The 18,106-nt window shown below is 42.5% G+C and overlaps 3 protein-coding genes and 1 long non-coding RNA gene across 7 annotated transcripts; 3 read left to right on the forward strand and 1 right to left on the reverse strand.

Annotated features, from left to right (window-relative positions):
• Nucleotides 1–20: 20 nt before the first annotated feature.
• Nucleotides 21–5,718, forward strand: LOC135345007 (inosine-5'-monophosphate dehydrogenase 1-like). 3 transcript variants are annotated; one of them, XM_064542323.1, is made up of 15 exons: nt 21–166; nt 401–563; nt 971–1,019; nt 1,269–1,370; nt 1,616–1,690; nt 1,840–1,951; nt 2,162–2,256; nt 2,595–2,682; nt 2,735–2,934; nt 3,228–3,410; nt 3,924–4,059; nt 4,323–4,421; nt 4,559–4,705; nt 5,082–5,217; nt 5,522–5,718. In XM_064542323.1, exons 1-15 carry the CDS (start codon nt 133–135, stop codon nt 5,541–5,543), a joined length of 1,641 nt encoding a protein of 546 aa, XP_064398393.1. In that variant the 5' UTR covers nt 21–132; the 3' UTR covers nt 5,544–5,718. The 3 variants fall into 3 exon arrangements, with proteins under 3 accessions (XP_064398393.1, XP_064398394.1, XP_064398391.1); XM_064542324.1 differs by having other exon boundaries at nt 154–269; XM_064542321.1 differs by lacking the exon at nt 21–166 and having other exon boundaries at nt 278–563.
• Nucleotides 5,713–13,269, forward strand: LOC135345008 (inner nuclear membrane protein Man1-like). Of its 2 annotated transcripts, none has more exons than XM_064542325.1 (10): nt 5,713–5,868; nt 5,997–6,387; nt 9,686–9,720; nt 9,949–10,175; nt 10,938–11,191; nt 11,386–11,488; nt 11,645–11,971; nt 12,317–12,419; nt 12,533–12,611; nt 13,012–13,269. In XM_064542325.1, exons 2-10 carry the CDS (start codon nt 6,018–6,020, stop codon nt 13,104–13,106), a joined length of 1,593 nt encoding a protein of 530 aa, XP_064398395.1. In that variant the 5' UTR covers nt 5,713–5,868; nt 5,997–6,017; the 3' UTR covers nt 13,107–13,269. The 2 variants fall into 2 exon arrangements, with proteins under 2 accessions (XP_064398395.1, XP_064398396.1); XM_064542326.1 differs by having other exon boundaries at nt 5,728–5,858.
• Nucleotides 13,270–13,465: 196 nt separating this feature from the next.
• LOC135345011 (uncharacterized) lies at nt 13,466–14,555 on the reverse strand. The gene has a single exon (XM_064542329.1). It carries the CDS (start codon nt 14,455–14,457, stop codon nt 13,567–13,569), a length of 891 nt encoding a protein of 296 aa, XP_064398399.1. The 5' UTR covers nt 14,458–14,555; the 3' UTR covers nt 13,466–13,566.
• Nucleotides 14,556–15,168: 613 nt separating this feature from the next.
• LOC135345015 (uncharacterized) lies at nt 15,169–16,977 on the forward strand. Its single transcript, XR_010397611.1, has 2 exons — nt 15,169–15,348; nt 15,408–16,977. It is a non-coding gene; the product is annotated as an uncharacterized LOC135345015 (long non-coding RNA).
• The last annotated feature ends 1,129 nt before the right edge of the window (nt 16,978–18,106 follow it).

Consider the following 18,106-nt stretch of genomic DNA (forward strand, 5'->3'; position numbering starts at 1 on the left):
TGCAGAAAGGGGGGAGGGGCTGGTAACCAATCTGCTCTGTATGTGCTTGTATCCAAGGCTACGCTAAGTGTGAATGACCGCTAAACTCAAAGCATCTATAGCTAGCTAGTTACCGTAGGTGCCTCTAACTAAATGAGTTCCTTTGCCCAGCTTTATACCCAGTTAGGTGAGACTTTAACAATGTTTGTGTAAGCTCAGTGTTAGTATTTGTATCGATGTATGGCTTCAGGGCGTATCCTTTTGACACGTCCACGTGCTTGGCTTGTAAAGTACGTACTTGTTGTAGCTCACAAAACTTATTGTTCTGCATTTGTATAATTGTATAGAACGTTTGTAGAGCTACATCATTCCCCTGTTAATACAATGTCATCACATGAAACTCTTCTGTACGAACCTCAAGGCCCGGTGCAGCAGACCAAGAAGAGACCTCAGAGGTACTCCATAAGAGACCCAGTGGACATCAACATGGCAGAGTATCTGATATCTGGAGGGACTACTTATGTACCTGAGGATGGACTAACTGGCTCCACTCTGTTTGGCTCCTTTGAGGGCCTCACTTACAAGTACGTAATTATATAACCTTTATATATAAAGAATTCTTGTATTTATATACATAAATTATACGTGCATGTAGACTCTTAGCATTCCGTAAAATAGTTTTGCATTATTTAAAGTATACTTATGAATTATTAGTCAACTACTTGTGAGTTGATTATTTTGCATGTAGTTCTTACGAGATTTTATGTTATACATGTCGTATACATGTGTGTACGTGTCTTAGGTGAGCTCAAGTTATTGTGTAATTGTATCCAAGCAACATTGTGTTCACTCCCAGTCATGCACACCTCTTAATACTCCCCCCCCCCCCACACACACACACACACACACACACACACACACACACACACACACACACACACACACACACACACACACACACACACACACACACACACACTCACACACACAGTGACTTTGTGATGCTACCTGGTTTCATTGACTTCACCTCTGATGAAGTGGTAAGTGACTAACTATGTGTCTATAATGTTTGAAAACAACCACACACGGTTATCATACAGTCACGTATGTACATTGTGTGTCTGCAATCAACACCTTGAGCAGCAATCCTTCCCTTACATTGTTGATTGTTGTTGAGGGTTGGGGCTGTTTCAATATGGTAGGAATGGCCACTCAGTACGCTCAGTGTATGTGTGTGTGCCCTCACAGCCATAGGATAAGATTGCTATGTAATTGTGTTCCTCACACAGGACCTGAAGTCTGCCCTCACTCGTAAGATCACACTGAGGACACCGTTTGTTAGCAGTCCCATGGACACAGTCACAGAGTCTAACATGGCCATTGGACTAGCGGTACTCACTGTTATATATAATTATACATGTACCACGGTTGTAATAAGATACCGAACGTAATAATTATTCCCTCTTTGTCTCCCTCTTTGTCTCCCTCTTTGTCTCCCTCTTTGTCTCCCTCTTTGTCTCCCTCTTTGTTCCCCATTATTGAGTGCTCTGCTAAATGTGTCAGTAAGCTGCCATGCATGATTATTGCTGCGAGTGTATTAAGTTGATGTAGCCTCTCTCTCTCCCTCTCTCTCTAGTTGTGTGGTGGTATTGGGATCATCCATCACAACTGCTCAGTGGATGCACAAGCAGATGAAGTCAGGAAGGTCAAGGTACGTCCATCACATATCACACATGTACACGTAAATCTTATTCAATTGTACACATAGAAAGAGCTTTTTTATGTACTTGAACAACAGCATGTACATACAAGTATGTCTCACTTTATCTACATATTAGTACTAACTCCCCCCTCCCTCAGAAATACAAGCAAGGGTTTATCCTGGACCCCATCTGCCTCAGTCCAGACAACACACTGCGTGACCTCCGTGATGTCAAGAAACAGTCTGGATTCTCAGGCATACCCATCACAGGTAAATGCTATAATTATTAGCTAGTTTACTGTATGCCCTATAAATAACACAATTATTGACTAAATACAATCATACTAGTACAGTTGTACTTTTCAAGCAATTTCAATGCCAGGCCACCATAACCCTACCCAAATGAGGCTTGCTGCTAAACATAATATTTCTGTAATTGAAACCAATATTGATACTCTCATTTCTTGACCCCCCCCCTAGAGACTGGTCGACTAGGCGCTGCTCTCAAGGGAATTGTAACATCACGTGACGTGGATTTCCTCGGTGATGAATCACTGAGTAGACCACTCCACGACGTGAGTTAATGAATTGTGTTTACCTAGTATGCTTGTTTTGAGTTTGCCAAAAATTGTTTTTTATGAAAGTGCAATGGTTGATGTGATTCATGCTGAGGTTTGGGGTTGTGAATATTCCTCAAGTGTTGACATTCATAAGTGCTATTTACTGACCCCATTGACCCCGCAATGTGTTGATGTTCGGGCAAGGTCACAGCTTAAAAAGGAATTATGATACTTGTAAACAAGCATTTTCTTAACAACTGGTATGTTTCTAATTAAGACCTCCTCTGTACACACACACCCCACACCACTCACACACACACCCACACCACTCACACACACACACACCCACACAGCTGATGACACCTCGGGATGACCTGGTGGTGGCTCACTATGGATGCACTCTGGAGGAAGCTAACGAAATACTTCAATCAAACAAAAAAGGTTAAATTTCCGATCACAAATACGTTTCGATATTTCACTCTTCTAATTGCAGGAAAACTCCCTATTGTCAATGAGAGAGACGAACTTGTTGCCCTCATATCTCGTACTGATCTGAAGAAGTCACGCAACTATCCCTGGGCATCAAAGGACGAGAAGAAGCAGCTGATAGTGGGGGCGGCCATTGGCACGAGGGAGGAGGACAAGCCTCGGCTGGAGGCTCTGGTCAATGCTGGCTTGGATGTGGTTGTCCTGGTAAATACTAGTGTTGTGTGTGGGCTGAGTTTGTCAGTATCTTAGCTGTTGCAGTACTTGTGTACGTGTAACTGTACTTGTATTTTAGACATAGTTAAACCTGTCTGCATATACATGTTAGGGCCAGACTAGTGGCTGTAATGAAGAGGTGGCCTGGTCAACACAGGTTCAAATACTTGGAGTCCATTAACCTGGCTGTATTATACATGTAAGATGGTGACCTGCTAATAGGGTGACCACAATAGACACAGATACTTGATGAATTTGTATAATTATAGTTATTCATGTTCCAGGACTCTTCTCAAGGCAACTCAGTGTTTCAACTAGACATGATCAAGTACAGCAAGCAGAGGTACCCAGACCTTCAGGTGATCGGTGGCAATGTGGTGACAGCCCAACAAGCCAAGAACCTGATTGATGCTGGAGTGGATGGGCTAAGAGTTGGGATGGGAGTTGGTTCCATCTGCATCACTCAGGTAGGGGACAGTTAGTAACCTCTTCTCCTCAGAACTATAGACAGCTATAGGCCATACATGCTCAACCTAGTGAATGTTCTGTTAAATACATCTTTTTCATACATATAGCTCTATGTCACGATTGCTTTCAGGCCCAACATCTTTCAATTTTGCTTTCGTGATGTTCCCCAATGAACTTGTTTTGATAGACTAACTTTGATTACCCACAACTCTAGTTGGGATTGTCTGATCTTCAGTCACAGGTGTACATGCAGTACAACCTGGTGCACTGTCAACATGTCTATTAGCGAAAGTCTTTGAAAATTCAGCTTTCAATGGTTAATTTAATTATATTGTGTGGTGTGTGTGTATACAGCTAGACTATAGGTTGTGTAGTGTGATACCTTACATGCTGACACATACTGACACATGCTGACACTGTATGTAGGGCTTCTTAACAGACCACAGTTCCCTTACTTAATTAACCCCCCCCACACACACACCACACACACACCGCCCACCACACACCCACAGGAGGTGCTGGCAGTGGGGAGGCCTCAGGCTACTGCAGTGTACAAGGTGGCGGAGTATGCTCGCAGGTTCAGTGTGCCAGTGATCGCTGATGGAGGGATACAAAACACGGGACACATTGTCAAGGCCCTAGCACTGGGTGAGAGGAAAACAAATGCACTGCATAGTTAGTAGTTTGTTTTTGAGGTAACTTTGAGTGCCCATAGCTTGAGTATGGATTGTCCGATTTCACAACTAAAAAATGCGTTTTGTAGCCCTTTGATAGAGTTACAATATGGTGTGTTTAGATCAACGATTGGTGACGGCAATTTTAACTGCTGTGCATTTACGTGTCTATTTAGATAGAGAGTCAAGAAAATTAGTCCAGAATAATCTAACCCCCCTCCCCCCCCCCTCTTGTAGGTGCGTCCACGGTGATGATGGGCTCGCTCCTGGCCGGAACTACTGAAGCACCGGGACAGTACTACTTCCAGGACGGAGTCAGACTGAAGAAATACAGAGGTACAGTGTATGTAGGACTGCTGAATGTGCAGTTTAGCTGTAATTATATTGAGTGGGATATTAGAACTTTCTGCTTTGAAATTGTCTTGAAGAAACCACTCCATAGTTCTGTGTATAACTGGACCCCCCTCCCCTAGGGATGGGGTCTCTGAGTGCCATGGAGAAGAGTGGGTCTCAGCAGCGTTACTTCAGCGTGGGGGAGAAGACCAAGGTGGCACAGGGAGTGTCCGGCAGCGTGGTGGACAAGGGATCCATCTTCCAGTTTGCTCCTTACCTCATATCAGGTGACCAGGGCTGGCAGAATCTGCATGGCTTGTATGTTTTATACCAGCTAGTACACTGTACAATGTAGCTTCTTTAGTAGGTAGTTTTCTCCATCTTATAATTATTTTAAGAGGGCTAGAAATTTACAAGCCCATGTGTTGTGTGTTTTGTAATCATGCATGTCTAGTTTTATTTTCACTAACAGTGTTTGTAGTTAAACAAAACAAGTTACACGTGCAAGTGAGTGTGTGTGTGTGTGTGTGTGTGTGTGTGTGTGTGTGTGTGTGTGTGTGTGTGTGTGTCTTGTTGGTCATAATTATGCAAACTGTCTTTGATACTCTCCCTCCCTCTCTCTCTCCCTCCCTCCCTCTCTCTCTCTCTCTCTCTGGTGTGCAGGTGTCCAGCACAGCTGTCAGGACGTGGGTGCTCTCAGTCTCACAGCACTACGCTCAAATATGTATAGCGGAGAGCTTCGGTTTGAGAAGAGGACCAACTCTGCCATTCTGGAGGGAGGCGTACACGGCCTTCACTCGTGAGTGCAATGTCATCACTTATTGTATTGGCATAATATGATTCATGACTGTCTAGGCTTGAAGTGCCTAGGTCGTTGCTATGATTATAAGTTGGTATGTGGTCCAACGAGTGGGATGTTTGGGAAGGCTAGGTCCTTGTGTCTAATGCTAACATTTTTGGAACTGGCCAGCTAATAAACTGTGATCTACACTGTTACAGTACTGGTTTCAAAAACTGAATTTCTTTGCCTATTAATTTATTTTGGAATTTTGTATTATATAAATCATTGGCTTTTTGTTGACGTTTGTTTTCTGTTTCTGCAGGTACGAAAAAAGACTCTACTGAAGTTTGGGGCAACATTTGGTGACACTTATTAACTTTATACATGTATCAGAACTTTACCAACACTACAGAATAACTATAATCATCCTTTTTTGTTGGCATTTAATTTTTCCACTTCATAATAATGTACATTCTTGGAATTTCCAGACAACATTGGTTGATATGAATATAATTACAATTTACTGCAAATTGCTGTCGCGACCTCGCAGTAGCAGACACATGTCTGGCAACCTTGCAACTATTCAACACTTGAGCAGGGAGAGCCACACTGACGCCACTGATCGCTAAAGGCAAAGGACAAGCGCTGCTACGACTGTTGTAAGCAAAGGTGCTTATATAGAGCTAGTTTATAGATTATTCAAGCACCATGCTCATGTAGTTACAGTTTAATGTGAACTATTATTATACCTGTAAGCTTATAGACACTGTTTTGAAACTTCTGCCTATAATCTATAGACTTGACGACACCTCAGTCACATGATGTACAGACGTGATGTCCCACAAGAGCCCTACTTGTTCTCAAGCGATGAGGACATCGGATACTCGCACTCAGACAAGAAACACAAAAGAAACTCAATCAAGAAATCCCCAAGCCGTAGAATGGCCAACTCACACTCGACCGTTTCACTACTAGATTTCGACAGAGACTATTTATCGAGAGAACGCTCGTCAGATCCAAGGGTCAAAGTTCATAAGAGGGGTTTTGGTTTCGTGGGTCTATTGCGGAAGTACGAGGAATGGATCGGGAAGGCCGGTGTGATTAAAATGAGTCTTATGGGCCTGGCCCTTGGTTTGCTATGTGCCGTGGTGTTCCGAGGGTTGGTACAGCTAGGAGCAATGAATAGCCGTGAGTGGTTGTATATACTTATACACAATGGAAATTGAATGTGAATTGAGTTCGTCAGTTTTTTGCAATTTGTATAGTAAGAGTTTGCACACAATCATTTATTTGTGCGTGTAGAGTCCTTTTGTTGGAGGTGCTGTGTCTAGACTGTGCATTTTTATAAATTCACTTAATTGACCCATTACTGTAAAAAAAACCTAAATGGGGTTTTGTGGGAAGAAATTTAGTCATTTTACCATATACATGTAACGTGTGGTGGAGTCAAACTTATTATAGATTTAATGGAGAATTTGTGGAGGGAATATTTAGTGCGTATTCTGTACGAGATTTGATGTTAGCTTTCACTGGGAAATGTCCACCTTCTAGAGTTACAGTTATTGTGTAACTTTATAAGTTTCCAGTTAATAATTATCTCTAAAGTTCATCTGCTGTGTTGCATCAGGTATGGGGTTGTGTGTCTGTGTTGCATCAGGTATGGGGTTGTGTGTCTGTGTTGCATCAGGTATGGGGTTGTGTGTCTGTGTTGCATCAGGTATGGGGTTGTGTGTCTGTGTTGCATCAGGTATGGGGTTGTGTGTCTGTGTTGCATCAGGTATGGGGTTGTGTGTCTGTGTTGCATCAGGTATGGGGTTGTGTGTCTGTGTGTTGTGTATTGAGTAGCTGATAGCAATGAGCATCAGTGTCTATATAGTGGTGGCCCTCAGAGGAGGTCCGACAACACGAGTACTTCGATTAGGCTTGGTCACGTGCAAAATTCAACAGTAAAGTCATTGTTGCATGTGACTAATTAACTCAATTTCAGCCTAATCGAGGTACTCGTGTCAGACCTCCTCTGCGTGGCCCTCGGGTACACAACAGTGGCTGTATTATAGAGGGTGGCCTTGCTAACACAGGTACAAACACATGCTATGGAGACTTTGGGGCCCATTAACCTGGCTGTATTATAGAGGGTGGCCTGCTAACACAGGTCCAAACATATGCTATGGAGACTTTGGGGTCCATTAACCTGGCTGTATTATAGAGGGTGGTCTGCTAACACAGGTCCAAACACATGCTATGGAGACTTTGGGGTCCATTAACCTGGCTGTATTATAGAGGGTGGCCTGCTAACACAGGTCCAAACACATGCTATGGAGACTTTGGGGTCCATTAACCTGGCTGTATTATAGAGGGTGGCCTGCTAACACAGGTCCAAACACATGCTATGGAGAGACTTTGGGGCCCATTAACCTGGCTGTATTATAGAGGGTGGCCTGCTAACACAGGTTCAAACACATGCTATGGAGAGACTTTGGGGCCCATTAACCTGGCTGTATTATAGAGGGTGGCCTGCTAACACAGGTCCAAACACATGCTATGGAGACTTTGGGGCCCATTAACCTGGCTGTATTATAGAGGGTGGTCTGCTAACACAGGTCCAAACACATGCTATGGAGACTTTGGGGTCCATTAACCTGGCTGTATTATAGAGGGTGGCCTGCTAACACAGGTCCAAACACATGCTATGGAGACTTTGGGGTCCATTAATCTGGCTGTATTATAGAGGGTGGCCTGCTAACACAGGTCCAAACACATGCTATGGAGACTTTGGGGTCCATTAACCTGGCTGTATTATAGAGGGTGGCCTGCTAACACAGGTCCAAACACATGCTATGGAGACTTTGGGGTCCATTAATCTGGCTGTATTATAGAGGGTGGCCTGCTAACACAGGTTCAAACACATGCTATGGAGAGACTTTGGGGCCCATTAACCTGGCTGTATTATAGAGGGTGGCCTGCTAACACAGGTCCAAACACATGCTATGGAGACTTTGGGGCCCATTAACCTGGCTGTATTATAGAGGGTGGTCTGCTAACACAGGTCCAAACACATGCTATGGAGACTTTGGGGTCCATTAACCTGGCTGTATTATAGAGGGTGGCCTGCTAACACAGGTCCAAACACATGCTATGGAGACTTTGGGGTCCATTAATCTGGCTGTATTATAGAGGGTGGCCTGCTAACACAGGTCCAAACACATGCTATGGAGACTTTGGGGCCCATTAACCTGGCTGTATTATAGAGGGTGGTCTGCTAACACAGGTCCAAACACATGCTATGGAGACTTTGGGGTCCATTAACCTGGCTGTATTATAGAGGGTGGCCTGCTAACACAGGTCCAAACACATGCTATGGAGACTTTGGGGTCCATTAATCTGGCTGTATTATAGAGGGTGGCCTGCTAACACAGGTCCAAACACATGCTATGGAGACTTTGGGGTCCATTAATCTGGCTGTATTATAGAGGGTGGTCTGCTAACACAGGTGACCACACTTACAGAAATGGTACATTAATTCTTAATCATCGTTGCTGAAATTATATACGCTATAAAGCTTACCTTCCCTGTCATGACTACTAACCCATTTCTGACTTCAGATAGTATACACACCTATATAGCTAAACCATTAATTTCCTAGCATTATTGCCATAAAATGATTTCACTGAAAAATTTAATTAATTACATTTTTCTTGGAAAAGTTGCCTATCAGTCAGTTCTGGTTTATGAGATCATCTTGTTAGTTGCCCTGGACAACCAGTAGAATCTACCTTAAAAATGTCAAATCTCTCAGATTTTGTTTACCTTCGACACAGCATTAAAATTTTGCAATGTCCTTATAAGCACGTTCTGCTTGAGCAGTCACAGTGGGTATACATACCTCAGTCCACCACACCTTGTTGGCTTAGTCTCTCTGTCTGCAGCCATCTCGGGAGGGGGGGGCTTAGTCTCTCTGTCTGCAGCCATCTCGGAGGGGGGGGGGGCTTGTGGGAAATGTATAGCTAGTCAACTAAGTCACTTAATTAATCATGGAGGCTGAAAAATCACTCGTAATTAATTAAATCTTGGAAGGCATTTTTCCCTGCATACTTGCTAATTTCATTATCTTCCTTGCTTGTGTACAACACCAGCTGTTGTCTCTGTGGTATGTGTTGTTTGCTTCAAGTAGCTACTTGTATAGGCAACTGAAAATTAGCCTTTGTTAGTACTAGCATAATTTTATATGCAGCCTAACCTCCTTCATCGAAGGAAGAGGCCCTGTACAGGAGGCTATATAGTGTGTGTGTGTGGGTGTGGGTGTGTGTGTGCATGCGTGGGTGTGTGGGTGTGTGTGTGTGTGGGTGGAATTGTGTCAACTGCAACGTATACTAGCTCAAACGGAATGCTCACTTAAGATTATTTTTATGGTGTGTGTGTCTTTAGTAGACATGTTGTGGCAGTTATGATGCGTGTGTGTGTAACATTGCCCTCATTTCCTGTGCAGAGAGAGACAATCTTCTGCACTGCCCCTCCGACGAGGTGAGTACAAGTCTGTTTACACACACAAACACTTAAACACTGTGCAATTAAATGGATCATTCTCACCTTACATGTACATGTACTTGTACGTACACTGTTACCGTTATATTTATTGGTAGCTTTTCAACACCCCCCCACACACCGACACCTTAACCCCTTCACACACACACACCCACACTACGTACACACACACCACACCTCACACACGCTCACCACGTACACACACAGCTATGTATCGAGTCCTATCAGCTCCCGCTACCTCTGGCCCTAGCGATCAAGATGAAGGAATTACTCCAAACAAGAGCTGGTGGCCATGACTGTGGGGTCGCGACCTCTAGGAACACCACCCTACATGAGCTGAGTCAGCAGTTATCAATGGAAGAGTATGAGATTAACAGCGCTGTACTGAAGAACACTATGTACCTGACTCTGTACAACCCACACTGGGGGATCAGGTATGTCAAGCTGTAAATGTTTTCGTACCGTATAGCGGGTAAGTTTCATGGGGTAAAAAATTCGTTCAACTCGAGAAACGGTAGTTTTTGTGAGTAAAAATTTCGTTTAGTCTCGTGGCTGCACGGCATTCCTACGTTCCAATAAGCCACGCCTATGTTAAAATTTCGTGGAGGTCAGCCTGCCCACGAAAATAACGAATATTTTACCCCACGAAAATTACCCGCTATACGGTATTCGACTACATGGTGGTTGTTTGTTACTAATGCTAGCCCCCTGCTCCATGTTTCTGGTATTGCTATTCAGAGCACTCGAAGTCAGAGGAGGTCCGACATGCGTGCACGAATCACCGCATATTCATTGCGGTCACGTGATAATGTCCAGGCCACAATACACTGAACTTGTAGTGATTCGTGCACACATGTCGGACCTCCTCTGACTCAAAGTGCCAGATATCAAGCCTCACCAACTGTATACAGTCAATGAAAGTGTAAATTCTATCTATTGTGGTCACCTTATAAGCAGGTCACCCTCTATAATTATGTCCTCCGAATAAGACAGCAATATGTTAGCAACAGCAACCATGTGGCCTCAAAAATCCAACTTGTTGTCTTGTGTGTATACACTGTATTGCATACAACTATTTGAAACATTGGAACAATAGTGAGTACTGCTCTATACTGATCAATACGATTTCTAAATGCAATTGAAAATTCAATTACTATTTGTATACTCTGATCGTCATTTCCGTCCTCTCTTCTCAGGTGGCTGGACAAAGATGGTAACAACAAGACACGCTGGAACTTCCCCAATAACTCTGATATCCTCGAGTCCATCCTCCCTCACATGACCTGGCGATGTCGTCTCTCCCTTGCTCTGGGCTCGTTATGGCCTGTCCTGCGCCTACTAGTCCTGGTAGGGGTGGGTGTGGCCTTCTTAGTGGGCGTGGTGGGATGGTACATGGTTGGTAGAGAACAAGAGAAGAAGCACGTCTATATGATGGTGGAAAGGATAATGGGTTCGTTTGTATATATGCATATGTATTTTTTCTAGTGTGTGTCCAATCGTAAAACATAACAATTCCAGTATCTCTTATGGAAGTCGATCATTATAATTATGTAGGTCATAAATGAACAGTTTTTGCTTTGTCTTAAGTTTTGTTCCCCCCCTCACCCCCCCCCCCCACACACACACACACACACACACTGATAGACCTGCTTAAACGTCACTACAATACGAGCTCTCGTGAGAAGGACCTCCTCCCCTACCTGGCCATCGTACACGTCAGGGACACTCTCATACCCCCCTCCGAGAGGTACGTGGGTGGGTGTGGTGTGGGTGTACGTTGTGTGTGTGTGTGCTTGTACTGATCCTAAGCAACTTCTGTGATATGTGAACGAGCATAATCAAATTAATGAGTGGATCTAGGTATTTACAAGCACAGTGATTAACCTTTGCCCTTTGACCCCAGGATACGGAAAAAAAGTGTATGGAATAAAGCAGTTGAGTGGATATCAAAAAACGAGAGTCGAGTACGTGTTGAAAACTGCCGAATTGCTGGGGAAGATCTCTTATCATGGAGGTGGATACAAGAGGACCCTCCAAAGACAGAGGAGCCTTCGTCAGTTCCCATGGAAACAGCGGCAGCCCCCAATACTCCGGACAGTGGGCCTGGCAAAGAGTGGTCTCGATGGACGGCTATTGATCACTATGGGGCTCAAAATGGGGACAAGGTAGCTCCACCAGTAGGCATCCCATCACCTTATATCAGACTCAAGAATATGTTCGACACCGTCAGGTTAGTGTTAGGGTCGTAGTGTAGTTTAGAGTGTATTCAGGCAGCCCAGAGTATGCTCTTCCAGATTAATAATTATGACCATCCATAATTATGATATTAAATCTGTATAAACGTAGAAGGTTACGTACAATGTAGCAATGTTAGATGTACCCAATAATTGTACAGTGCATGTAACTACAAAATGTACCATCCGTGATCTTTGAACATCCATAACTTGGGTTGTGGACGGTCCAATTTCAACGGTTTAATGATGTTCTGATAGCTTGTGAAGTTAGTTCTTTTAATAAAATTTTTTGGGGCTGATTTTGACAAAAAGGTTGATGGCAAACACACACACGTACACAGGATGGATGATGAGCAAGCTAAACGAATAGAGAACTCAGTACTGAAACGGTGCTCTCCACAGGGACCAGTGATGCACATCTATGTGGACAGAAAGTCAACCTTTGTGAGTTATCAATGATCATTAATTTTATTCTGAGCATTTTCTAATTATGAGCTACATGATCTGTGAAATTACAGTACTTTTTTTTTACTATTATTTTGTTTCCTCATGTGCAGGGTTGTGTGTACCTGAAGATGGACAGTATACAGTCAGCCAATAAAGCGTACCGAACCTTGCATGGTGGCTGGTACAATGGTGAGCTGACCTTTACCTACTAGTACCCTATGCTGCTTACACGGCTGAACTATGAACTCTTTAAGTGTTAGATCCCACTTGAGTGTGTTAAGTTAAGTAGTGGCAGGTTTTGATGTTGAAGCTTAGTTGTCGAGCAAAAGCTTCGCACGTTGGCTGCAATAGTTAGCTACACGCAGCCTTTGGTATACATGTATTTATAACTGTAGTGATCCCGTACCAGGAATAATGGAAAAGGGTCACTAAAGTAGAAAGCTAGAATTATGATTGTGGAACATACCAAAAGCCATAAGACTACGGCTTCTTTGCTGATCGACTTTCTACTTTCTCTGTTCTCAGAATGTTTGCATGTCAATTTTTTGCTGTATGTGTTTTACGCATTATATTTTTGTTCCCTGTGCAGGTAGACTGGTGACAGCCAAGTACATCGAGGAGTCTCGCTACTTGAAATGGTTCCCTCATTCTGCCACTAGCAAACAACCTCTAGTACACTCGTAGCTCTATAGGAACATTCTTCTAGCTCAATTATTATTATCTTTGTATAATACGGAGAATTTTAATTTACCGTCTTCTTCTGTAATTAGAATCTGTCCGCTATAATCTGCTCTCTTACATAATAATTATAATTATTGCGTCAATCAATCAATTATTCTGCTGTGTGTGTTGGCAATTGTAATAAACACCCAATGGTAGTAATTATTTATGCATACGGGAGACCAACAGTGGTCGTAATAATGATCGAATGCATGAGGTATTAGAGTGATCTGTTATTACAGAGAGTGGCTGAAGTAGACCTAGACAGCGCTATATAGGTTTAATTTTCTCTTATAATTATTGACTTTATTTTAGTAATCACAACTGATAGTGCCATAATTATGCATCTCAACAGACTATTTATATAATTATATGCATGGCAATAATATAATCATAGGCATATTACACTCTAGGATTCAGTTAACTACACATTGTCAATGCGAATATTTGAAAAGGAGACTCTAGATCCTGGCAGGTTACATCCTCCCTGACAACCAGACTTGCCGTCCAACCAGGACATGCCTCCAGCAGGGGTCCCCCACAGGCTCATTGTCATGACGATACCTGGTAGACTATATCCCATCCACTGCAGGTAATCGGAATTGCATGCGTTGAACGTGATGCTCTGACCGCCTTGTTCGAATTTGTTTTCAATAGACGACAATTTATTATCACCACCTTTCATGAAAGTGACAGAAACGGTGAATGGCTTGTTTGTGTCGATCTTCTTCCCTGGTCCAAACTCATCCTTGTGGTCGTCTAGAACATTAGTACCACAGCCTCCACGATCGCAAGTGGAGTAATAGTGAGGGGCCACATAGTTGCACGTGTGTGCAGTAGAGGCCATTGCATACTTGTTAGCCTCCATAACATCCATTTCAGGACAGTAGGTGCCCCCAACTTGATTAGCGTCGCAGTAATAGGATCCATCTTTCCCAGGCTCTGGCTGTTGGGCTGAATTATAAGCAGGCATACTAACAAGGTACAGAGCTCCATTGCAGCTGCAACCAACTTCACTCATGTCCACATTGAAGGTGAGTCGTTTGCCTTGGGATGTAGTGTCTTGAAGGTCGAAATCGTAATACGACGCAGTATCGAGTTTATCTGATGCTGAGTTTCCGATATAGACCCTGCCCCCTGCAACGAGGGTGATGGTGCGGTTGGAGACCTTGACGTTGTTCATGTCGTTGTCTGTAGAGAGGACATATTTGGTGACATCTTGACCATTGATCGTGATTGGAATGGCCCCATTGTTGTGTGCTAGAGCAGTTGCAGAGAGTGCAGTCAAAATGAGCAGAGTAGAAAAGCACTTCATTTTAGAGAGAAGTTCTGAAGTTCTGATTTTTTTCACAAATATTTGTACTGAACTTCTTTGGTTCTTTTATACGACAGTTTCAGCAGCGGCACATGGTTGTTATTCCAAGCCATGTAGGCATTCTATAAAAGGAACTTTGTTGTATGGTGCATTATTCGCGTCTATCGTCCTTTGTTCTCAATAAGTCATGAGGTTGTCAGGTGAACGAGCACACCATGTGCAAGCAGGCATTACTAAACAGTGAATAGCTCTTCATCAATGCAGGAGCTGTACATCACCATGTCTCATGTCCAATGTTCCTGCATGGAATAAATTAATGCAATAAAAAGTATGCACTATTTTTATTATAGTAAGGCTTATGCAGCACTATAATTATTTTTCAGCTGTTTAACATAATATTAATGCTAATACATGTAGCCAATTATACTAACCTGCCACAGAATGCAACCAAACTAGTGTGACACAAAGAATTATCATGAATACCGTATGTACTGGTACTCCCTCACAGCACTCATAGATCAATTTTAGATTCTAGTAGCCTCGACATTTACCAGATTTTGAAAGAAACGCCCACTTACTTAGGGTCAAATAATCAAAAACGCACATCCGATTTTGTGGTCAATTACCACATCCTAAGTTCTGCATAATTATGACGTCAAACTTAATCACATTCTTTTCAGCGTCAGACCTGTAATCTGATTCGACCATAGATAGTAGAGGAAGGGGATTGTGAACGAGATCACGTGAACTCAATTTCATGGGATTGTCCGTGTTAGACGGAAGCATTAGCAGAATGGCCGGAAGTAGACAGGAAGTATATAGATCTGTGTTGCTGGGTATGGTTGCAGCCTCCTCTGTGGGCCCTCCTGCTAGTGAAGACATATCAAGGAAGTAGGACTCTGAGCTATGTGTGTATGCAAACTTTTAGTTTTGAAATTATTTTTTTGTAGGTTCTTTCTACTCTGGAAATGTGTCCATGCTCTACAATTATACAATATAAAATATCCATGACAACTCATCATCAGATTCTATATAACATTATTATGAACTGCAGACAAGCCATGACATTGTAAAGATTACACGTACATTATGAACGATATGAGTCAGAATGTGTTGTCAGAGTCCGGTCTTCTGTGTTTGGGTAACGGTTCGTGAACAATTTTTTGACAGAACTTACCTGATCAACTATAATATATATATAGTGTAGAAGAGTGATGCTTTCACAAATTCATTTAAGGCCAGGATTTTCATCACAAAAGTTTAGGGAATCGATGGATCTCAATTAAAATAGCACAGCACGCTGGTGAAGGTAACTTAGGTTGAAAGAACTGGAGTGATGAGTTGATAGAGGGGGTGTAAGGGTATATTCAGAACGTACTGACAAGTTCCAAATGAGCTGGCACTGAACACACAAGGTGACGATGACATCAACTCTTGGAAGCTTGACAATGGTGAGCACGTTCTTGATGGCAATTAGTTAATTCAACACTGACTTGGCAACCAAGAAGTGGAGAGATTCAAGAGTTGCTGGTCGACTCAGGTAAAGGCTGATGAGAACAGACAGGGGATGTCTGCTGCTTCTTGCTTTTCTTTCGCTGAAAAAAACGCAATTTCTGACTTCCCATGCCCATTGTTACAATCACACCTGTGTGGGAAAAGAGCAACATGACATTTTCACACTTTTTCATTGAGGCAAAATTCTTCTTTCGAGTTAGTACAGCTACTATGTAATAGCTATTCTCATAGAGTAAAGCTAAGAGAATCAGAAAATTCACACTAAAACTTTCAATTGTGAACAGTCAGATCAGGACACCCCACACAAAGAAGGCACCCCATTCGACCTATTTCACAACACTGGAGAACAACAAAAAGCTTACATATTAAAAAAAGGGGCTATCCTGTTAAAGCTCAAGTCAAGGAAACAGCTAATGTGCTTACTAGCTTCTAAAAGTGTATCAGAAACTAGATTCTCCCCAAACAGTGCTAAAAACAGGTAAATGGTGAGTCATAGCTAACTTGTAGCTCAACAGTAGTATCTTTTTACTTAAAACGCTCAAAATATTGTTAGTATAGATTACTACTGACATTAAAGCTCTTAGATAGTCGTTTCTTACCTTTAGAACAGAGTAAAACTCTGAAAAGTCTTTAGCCCGCTCAAAATTAGCCAATTCGCGGTCTAACACGGATAGACCTCAGCTCTCATGTATGATCTATAGCGCACGTGATCTCGTTCACAATCCCCTTCCTCTACTATCTATGATTCGACCAACCGTTGCTAACGCGTCATCGCTGCCTTGGCAAAAGTCTTGGTGCTATAAAATCACAGTTGTACAAGAGCAAAACTTCATTGTGTGTGTTGTCAAGTCTTTATTGAGAAAAAGGAAAAAGAAAAAAAAGTAGCTGAGACGACTATCATGAAGACAGAAGTGCAATGTGCCTGTGCGTTCTTCTGTCGAATGCTACAACAAAAAAGTCTTCCCCTTCAATTCGCAGATGTATTCCGAAACAAACTAGAAGACCTGTTGCTGGCAAGATTCGAGAACCACTGGGATGCGTCTAATCCTAACAAAGGCAGCGCCTACAGATGCATCAGAATCAACACAAAGATGGATCCAATAGTAGAGGCAGCAGCAAAAGTCACTGGTCTGACAAATATCAGCAAGTATCTTCCACAGGAATTTACAATGTGGGTCGATCCAGATGAGGTCTCATACAGATTCGGTGAAGATGGATCGATTTGCTCTTTGGAGCCTTCAAACACCAACGAAAGTGATTGGTATTCATCGCCCTCGCCCTCACCCGTCAAACCAGTGAGTAGGGCCGTCAAATGCAGACCAGATGTGCTAGCAGCATCGAGAAATCTAAGCCCACTGTTGCAGAGCTCAAGAAAACACTACAGTGCTTACTCGTATGTGAGCAACGTGTACGGTGGCTTCGCAAACAATCACTTGGACTACGTAATCCCAGTACAGGTTTAATTAAGAATCATTATTGACAGAACATAACTAGCCATATCTCATTCTCCCTTATTTTTGTGTTACTGTGAATTGGCTCTTGTATCCATTGTCATTTTTTACCCAGGTCCAAATGTACTTCTTTTTTTCGACAAAATTTGTGTAACATATACACTGGCATTGACTGCACATCCGTGATTAATGATATGTTGAAATCTAATGACTGTCCACTGTAAAAGTTACCACTCATTAAAGCTGCATTGCACGTGAAGCTTTTACAAGCTAGTATTGTGACGAATTCGTAGACACCTCGCATGCAAACTGTATTATAATTATGAGTAGACATGTTTCTATAATATCTACTAAACAAATTAAATTTCCTCTGTGTGTATGATGATATGTGAATGAAAACATACACTATCAATGGAGACACCAGCACCAGCACCAGGGACATTACCTACTAGCTGTGGAGTGTTGATTCAACACAACACAGGAAGCCTACAATTAAAAATGATGATGACATCAGCATTTCAGCTTTCAAGTAGGTTTATCCCCTGGGACAAACATTAACAGCAACCACAAATACAGTATAATGTACTTGTGGTCTAGAAGCACTTGTTTGTGCATAATCTACAGTTTTATAGTGTATACAAAAAAAGTGAAACTGCAATAAAAATAATGCTAGGAAATACAGT

Source organism: Halichondria panicea, chromosome 12 (assembly GCF_963675165.1).
Source record: "Halichondria panicea chromosome 12, odHalPani1.1, whole genome shotgun sequence".
Lineage (NCBI taxonomy): Eukaryota > Metazoa > Porifera > Demospongiae > Suberitida > Halichondriidae > Halichondria > Halichondria panicea.